Source organism: Cyclopterus lumpus, chromosome 2 (assembly GCF_009769545.1).
Source record: "Cyclopterus lumpus isolate fCycLum1 chromosome 2, fCycLum1.pri, whole genome shotgun sequence".
In the NCBI taxonomy this organism is placed as follows: Eukaryota; Metazoa; Chordata; class Actinopteri; order Perciformes; family Cyclopteridae; genus Cyclopterus; species Cyclopterus lumpus.
This window is the reverse complement of record NC_046967.1, coordinates 7,647,144-7,655,434: the sequence shown is the minus strand read 5'-3', so window position 1 is coordinate 7,655,434 and position 8,291 is coordinate 7,647,144. Positions and strand designations below refer to the sequence as shown.

Here is an 8,291-nt window from a genome sequence, read left to right as displayed (position 1 = left end):
ACTCGACCCCGACCAGGCTCCACCTGGTCCGACACGGAGACGGGGAGCGGGAGAGGAGGAGGAGAATGAGTTCGGAGACGGCAGAGGGCCTCATAAAAGGGGGGGGGGGGGGGGACCGTTTTTTGCGGACCGGAAGGGAGTTATGTAAATGGGTCAGTCATTAAAGCCTTCTAAAAGAGAGAGGAGGCCAGATTGGGGCCAGGGGCAGGCGGGTAGGCAAGTAGGGAACATAACCCCATTATGTGAATGGGCCTCTCTGTTCGACCAAGGCTCCTCGTTCTTTTTCCTCTTTCCTTTTTTTTTGTTTGTCTTTATTAATTAATGGCTAAAAGCAGCAATAGGTGTCCACTTCCCGACGTTTTGTTAACGCTGTCATTACAGTAGTTGACGCAGCAATGCTGCGACACCACGATACATAATACAGCACATGTTTGGCCTTTGAGCTGCCGTGAAGAAGAGAAGGGGGGGGGGGGGGGCAACATCCTGGGTCTGATGGGACACCTATTGAAACCTGGTGTATCATTCAGGCAGGTAAGGGAAGGACCGGGGCCGGTCTCGAGTGAGGTCATCGGTCCAGACTTCTGTGTTTGCCAAAACAATATTGCTCTGCGCTCTAATGAAACTGCCGGGAGATGTCAAAGTCGTCCATCACTCTGAGGTGCAGAGGGCGAGGAGGGGACTTGGATCTGGATCCCTGAATTATTATATATATAATAAATATATATAATATAATAAAGATGGGTGCCCGCAGGAGCACGAGGATCACAGGGGACGTGCCACTCCTCATGCGAGGCCCTTCACCCATAGCATCTCCACTGGAGCCAAACCTCAACCTAAAGCCTGTGGTCTTCACTCAGCAGCTCCTATAGGGGAGGGGAACGTGGACGACTGGTGCCTCCCTGTGGTAAAACACGCAATTGCAATATTATTTATTGATGAGAAGGCATGTTTCCGTCTTGCAACCTTGATCAGATAAATGTTTGCTGATCCTGATAAAGGATGCTGTGTTTCAAATAAAGTTTCCACTTCTGCTTTTTTCTCTCTCTCTCTCTCTCTCTCTCTCTCTCTCTCTCTCTCTTTCATATCTGATCATCTGCAACCTAAATGTTTGGTGCAGTCTCGAGGTGACGGGGAGCCTCTTGATTTCTTCCCTTCCCACATAAAAAACAAAAGCTTTTGGACGTTAACACGTGCGAGCTGTGGAAGCGCAGAGGGTCTGAGTTGATAGCCGGAGGCACTCGGTGTGTGGACACGTTGATCTAGCAGGGAGGAAAAGGGCCCTCCCTGAGCAGCGTTAAAGAGCCTCTGGCTTATATTTGTCAAGCCCCTTCAGAGCGGGGCCCCTGATTTCGGATCAGTGGTTAGGCCACGGCACCATTTACACTTCAATAAAGCTCCACGAGTAAAATGGGTCACAAATCATCACAAATCATAGCTTCTGGAGAGACTAGATCATAAAAATACTGATAAAAGTCCAATCCTCAATGAAACAGGAGCTATCTAATGCAATGAGAGAAGAGGCGTTAAATCAATATTTTATAATACTTTGACTTTTTACACAAAGTCAAAGTCAAATAATAAGATAAGATAAGATAAGAGAATCCTTTATTAGTCCCTCAGTGGGGAAATTACAGGATTATGAATAATAATAATAATAATAATAATAATAATGAAGATGTCATCAAAGACGTATGTGAGCCATTCAACTTGACTGGCCCTGCACTTGAACAATATTAATGACGCCTCATGCATACAGTTGAGGAGTCCCTTTGGCTCAAAACTCAACTTAAATTGGAAAGACTTTATTTTTCAGATGACAAAAGCTAAGTCACTAAATAAGCAAATAATACCAAATAAAGGATCTTTTTGGTGGAAGGTGAGCCGTGGCGGCCCTGACGTGTCGGCATGAATCGTCATGAAGTTAACGGGAACCCGGAGACGCGCATCAAGAAGGACACGCCGGAGTTGGACTGAGGTTTTTCCTCAAGGGCCTTGACCCAAATAAAGAAAGTGTGCTGCTGAACTGCGAGGAATCAAACTCCTCCATGTAGAAACCTTATATAACCCACTGGAACGCAAGCAGCAGTGTTTGGCTCCATCTGGTGGCCGGAATCAATCACTTCCATTGACTTGCAGTGCTTTGAGCTAAATGCTGCCCACGTGCTGGTGTTTAGGTGCTAGAATGTGTTGCCATGGTCACCATCTTCAGTGTATCATGTTAGCATGCTGCCATTTGCTGGCATTTCTTTTCTTCAACTTCAAGTAGTCGTCGTCTGAACATTTATATTTCACAGGAGGATCCATCAGAATATCCATAATATCCAGAACTAGAGCGTGTTTTCTAGAGTTTATAATCACCTGAAAGCAAGAAGAATCCATTTTTGCAAGAAATCAAGTCATTTTAATTCCAGTCACAATAAATGCATAACAACTGTTTTTCAGAAGACGTTACAAGGATCATCTTGGACCAAAAAAGAACAAAAACAGTTTGGATGCCATCTCGTTTTTTCTTCATTTATTTACAAACAAAGAAATGTTATCGTACTAGATTAATCCTAATATTACCCCACGCGGTCAGGTGGATAAATCATGCAGCTGAGCTTTAATTCATTGACAGACCTTGAAATTGCTGAAAGAGGCTTTAGTTGGATATGAGCAGAGGCAAAAGAAAGAAGAATAAAAGCTGAGAAATACTTAAGCTGTCACAGTTTATGCTTTTTAAAGCAATAAAACAAGACACACACAGTAAGAACATTATCATTTTTGAAAAATAAAAAAAAAGTGCAAAAAGGCAAATTGTCCATTTGGGATGATTAGGAATTCCAGTTGTAGATTGGATAACATTTTATTTGTATTCTCCGTTTCTCTATCCACCATATCAAGTTAAGCAGATTCACAAATCATACTGTACAGAAATTCTTCAAAGTGCAAATATTATGAATTGGCATAAGCTGGTATGTACATTTCATGGATGACAAAAAAAAGAAGAAAAGAATCAATCAAAGCCTGTTTTTCTTTGACCAGTCGCACCAGCTCATTGGCTGCTGCTCCTATGAGCCCGCCCCCTCCCCCCACCAGGATCCCCACGTTCTCGAAATCATGCTCGACATGCAGAACCCGTCACATTTCAGGAGCTTTTTATTGCATTTTCGTCCGATTAAAAATAATTTTCTTGGCACGTGTGACGGTACACACAAACACACACACACACTGTGCAGCTTGTCCAATGAGCACCTCTGGGATGAACCTGATCTCCATCTACACCTAATCCATGATCACAGGACTTCGCGACTGTTTTAGGTTTATCACAAAGAACTACATTGCATACAACTCTTTTGCTCCAAAGAGTTTTACTCGCCGGTTTCATAGTGTGTCCTACAAGTGCCAAGTCAGTCCCGGCGGCGGCCCACGGATGTTGTTTGGCAAACAGAGTGGCGTTTGTGTAGTAAAAAAAAAAGAAGAGCAGGTGCATATCATGTTTCACAGATCTGTTGTGATAAACTGAACTGAAGGTGACAAATGTGTTTCACTGGAACATATGGCGAGGAACCGTTTTGGTTTTGGTAGTTTTGGCAGGCGCTTTTTTTTTTCCTTCTTTTGATTCAAACTAGGAAAAACGTGAGAAGGCCTTTTACCGACTCTCAGTGGCGAAGAGCGCACAGATAGAAATGTGTTGTTTCGGCGAGTTAAAAAAGTCCTGTCAAAAGGTCATCGTTCCTTTTAAAAGGATCGGTTGACTAAAAAAAAAAGAGTTTCCAATAACGGGTGCAAGTCCTGGGAGGTGTGTTTGATTTTAGAAAGCATCGGGGCCTCTGATATGTAAAGTGATCAATGCACGTCTGCCATCTTTCCCCCTCGGCCTCCAGACTAAAAGGGCGGTGAGAGAGGCTGCGGTGCGAGACGGTTAAAGTTTAAGACTTGTTGTTCAAAACGCCCTCTGGACTTGGTGGACGTGGAGAAAAGTGGGCGGAGTTAGTATTAAAAAAAACAGCTCGGAGGCGCTTCGTAAAGTGCAACAGGTCAGACGGGACGCAAAGCTAGAGTGGGAGTAGGGGTGGGGGGTTGAATATCAGACGCTCAAGAATAGGTCTCCACTTTCCGCCAATTTGCCAAGAAATGAGCAACGGGTGCGTTTGCGTTTCCTCCATTTAAGACAGTTGAGATAGCTTCATTGTGCTTCATTGTGCTTCATTGTCCCCAAACGGTTGGAGAATTTTGGGTCGGCTGAATTTGCCTCAGGTGACAACGGTTGTGTACCTCGAAAGCCCCCCCCCCACACACACACACACACACACGCACACACACACATTCAGAGACACGACACGTACGCGGGACTGCTTCTTCAAACTGTGTGTAGAGCTTTGAATCAAAAGGAAAATGCAAAACAGATCAAAAAGATTTACAAAAACAAAGCCAGGGAAAGGGATCTGATCATCAAAGACTTATTTTCTTTCCGTGTTATGCTTTTAATGAGACTGCTAACGCGTTCTCCCGACGCCTTTCCTTCATTCTTTCCCCGTCTCATCTTCGCTGCAAGGCTGGTCACTCAGGTCATTCGAGGGGTGGGGAGGAGGGAGGGGAACGTTGCGTTGGTAAGTAATGGCGATGCTTGGAAAACCTGCATGAAACGATCATCAGCAGCGATATGGTGGTTTATTTGTGTTTCTCTCAAAAGGGGAGAGTCTGCTGTACCTTTCAGTAGAGGAAGAAGAGGCGTGTTCTGTGAGACGTGGCCATGTTCTCGGACATGTTACGGACTTTAAGATAGTTCACGAAGCCCCTGAAGAACAGCAGGATACCTGTGGAGGGAAAGCGCAGTTCGGTTCAACAACAGATCTCCACCTGAGAGGCGTCCAAAAGAGGAGACATTTAACGCTGCGGTGGAGACTCACCGAGCAACAGGAAGATCCACCAGAGCCAGTACTGACCGTTGAAGTAACCGGTGAAGTAGTCGGAGAACTGGGGACGAAGAGCAAGCTCTTTCAGCATTTTATTTAATTTTTTCCCGATATTAAAAGATATAAAAACTGCTGCGAACGTACCCTGACGATAAGAATCCACTTGATGAGGGAGAGGCCGAAGCCGCAGATGGCGCCGTAGCGTCCCGCGATGGTATTGGTCAGACAGAAGGACAGGCAGAACCCGATCCAGTTGAACAGGAAGGCCACTGAGGGGGAGGGAGGGGGGCAAGCACGGAGACACTTTGTCAGTCTGATACACATGTTTATGTGAAACAGAAACAAATAACAACCCTGCCTCCGGGCCCCTCTCGTTTTATCAGGACTTACTGAAAAAGGCCAACATGAAGATTCCATCGTTGCCAACTCGAAGCTGATCGGCGTCGCTGAAATCATCTCTGGGAGGGAACTCATCATCCTGGACGCAAACAAACCACGTGAGTCAAACAGCGACGGACCTTTTGATAAATCTCATCTATTGTGATGTAACGCGTGAGCGGTTTGTCCTCACCCGTGGCATCACCTCCACGGCGGAGGTCGCCAAGGAGGCCGCCTTGGCCTTCTCCGCCTCGTCGTACGTGGGCAGCGAGGTGGCGACGCTGTAGGGCGGAGGGACCGGGAAGTCGCATCGGTAGCTTGTCTCTGTGGGGGGGGGAGAGAAACAGAAGAGGAGGAGACGCGGTTACAAGGCCGCGCTGGCTGAGCAGCTGCCAGTGATTGCGGTAGCGCTGTCACGTAAATCACCGCTGACTCGGGGGGTTTAGGGCCGACCACAGGTGGCCACAAAACTGCAGCTGTGGCTATTTCAGGAAGCTCGCAACCACACTTTGGAAAACTCAAGAAGGAAGTGCACATACCTGGTGCAGCGGTTGCTCCCAGGTCGATAGAGGCGTAAGGAGGCGGGGGTGCGTCAGCCTCCCCCTGGGTCCTTGACCCCGACGCTTCCCCCGCTACGGCGGCGGGCGCCTGGCTGCACTCGGCCTGGCTCTGGTCCTGGCTGGACGTACCGGCCGCCTGGGCAGAAGTGCACGGCTGCTGCTCGCTGGTGGAGGCCTCTGAAGAGTCATCCTCATTGTGCAGCTTGAGAGGGGGAAGAGGGGGAGGGGGGTTTTAGATGAATCGGCACAAGCAAAAGTGTGTCTGGTGGAGGGGCATGTTCATCGCTGTGCAGAGTTTGTGTTTTCTGCCAAACAAGTACAACTATGTCAAGAAGAGCATAAAACACGGCCATTGTAGTGTGTTATAGTCTGACATCGGTTTTCTAATAGCAGCAAGTAGTTATTATGTAACGAGAGAAGATTGCACAATCTATTTTTTGTTGTTTGTCAGCACAAAATGTGGGTGAGGGCAGTTTTTTTCCCTTTTTATTTCAAAGCTGAATGCTGACAGGAACTGATACACATGTAATCAGTTTATGAGCGTCCCGGCGACAGCTGGGAGTCAGCGACAGACCCGGGTGCATTCATTTCTTCGCCAGACGATTGAGCCCAGCGCCGTCTGAAATTACAGAGGGGCAATGAGAACAGGAGGGTGGTGGGGGGATCCGGATGGGCCCTTGAGGAACTTGAGTTCCACTCGGTCGGAGGCGTGAAACTCCTTTTCGAACAACAAAAGTGAAACTCATTTTCGAACAACAAAAGTGAAACGGATAAGTGTCGGCTGTTACGGGTCGATTTCTAGAACCCAATATCCAAGTCGGCATGAAAAAGGATAATGATATACCGAACATCATTACCCAAAGCCTTTTAGTATTTATTTCCATTTCCATGGGGTATAATATCCAAGTTTCTAATCATGTGTTAAAGAGGAGCAGCTCAGCAAATAACATTTGTTCACGAAAACACCACCACAAGCTGGGAAACACCCATTGTAATAACAGCATACATCATACCAATAACTAAAGAAAAGTATTGTGTGACAAATACCAGCAGAGCTCAAGAAACTACCCCCCCCCCCCCCCCCCCTTTAAAAAAAGAAAGAGAGAGACAGAAATGGACATAATTAAAAAGGAAATGTCTTCATCGCCATGCAGATAAACTCTCGGAAAACAATCCTTGAATTGAATTCAACCCTTGAGTGAGTGGATGAGGATGGCTGACGTCTGGCTAGGAATCAAGGACAAAGCATAACGCAATGTGTGCAACAGTGTATCTGTCAATAAAAAAATGTAATACACAAAAACATTGAGTTAAAGTGGATTGTAGTCGACTGAACCAAGGCTGAGGTGTGGGGGGGTTCCACTACCACAACCACAACCACAGGCATCAGGGGCACTAAGCAGACTTTTACCCCAAATAAGTGGCTGCTTCCAAACTGATACAACTCCATGTGCAGTATTAATTAATAACTTCCTGGAATGCTTCATAAGCAGTGTGTCTGCTGGGAGAGATGCACAACACAGTCATACCTCGGTTATTGGTGACTTAGTTAGTTGGTATCGTCCAATACGTGTCACGGTGAGTGGCTCTTAAAGTCCCTTTAAACCAACATGTCCCCTGTTAACTCACAGCTAAGCTAGTTTGTGCTCGTGTCAGCTCGTTAACGGTCACGTAAAAGCAAATAAATGCGCCCGAGAGGCGGTCCGCTGGGGGGGGTGACGTGTCCCAGGGGGGGTCAACTTCCACGGCCTCCGCGATAAACTCTTCCGCTGTCTGCTAGCTGATTAGCCGATGCGGAAGCGCTCGAGAGGCCGACTGTCACAACAACAAAAACAATTAAATTAAACCGAAACACAACCGGTCAGGGACGAAAATATTAGCGGCGGTAGTGTCGACTTAATATAGCGCGTTGTAGTTTTAATAGTAATGAAACATAACATGACGCCTTAGTTCTCGCAAGGCCCCGTTTCCCGTGACAGGCTGTGAAACGGTGTTTTGGTCCCTATTTCTCCGCGCACTCACCACTTGGTAGCGGCTCGCTGGGTCCATCCCGGAGAGATTCAGCTGGCGAGCCAGCCGAGCGAACGAGAGGAAGATCCGAGCTGTTGTTGTTGTTGTTGACACTTCAACAACGCAGATTAACGCGGACCGATGACAGAAATGGCTGCAATCTACAGCGCACTAGCTTCGGGAAAAACGTTGATCACCAGTGTCGAGCTGCTCGTGTGATCTTACACTTCCTTTCAGATATTTCAAAATAAAATATATATATTTTTAAAAAGCTTAAAAAAAACAAGTGGAGTATCCGAAATAATACCAATGTAATAATCAATTAGTCATAACATCAGTAGCTCTGCCTTCAAACGTTTAGTCAAGCAATAGTACAGAGATATTTTCATATGACCTAAAAGTATTTATTTAGCAGAATGAGTTATTATGCAGTGTTGTGTTATTA

At 46.3% G+C, this 8,291-nt stretch overlaps 1 protein-coding gene across 1 annotated transcript; it reads right to left on the bottom strand.

Annotated features, from left to right (window-relative positions):
- Positions 1-2,500: 2,500 nt before the first annotated feature.
- On the bottom strand, positions 2,501-8,065 carry ndfip2 (Nedd4 family interacting protein 2). The gene is made up of 8 exons (XM_034551817.1): positions 7,859-8,065; positions 5,816-6,038; positions 5,470-5,600; positions 5,289-5,376; positions 5,043-5,167; positions 4,893-4,959; positions 4,693-4,799; positions 2,501-4,618 (listed from the first exon to the last, which is right to left on the bottom strand). Exons 1-7 carry the CDS (start codon positions 7,883-7,885, stop codon positions 4,696-4,698), a joined length of 765 nt encoding a protein of 254 aa, XP_034407708.1. The 5' UTR covers positions 7,886-8,065; the 3' UTR covers positions 2,501-4,618; positions 4,693-4,695.
- Between the last annotated feature and the right edge of the window lie 226 nt (positions 8,066-8,291).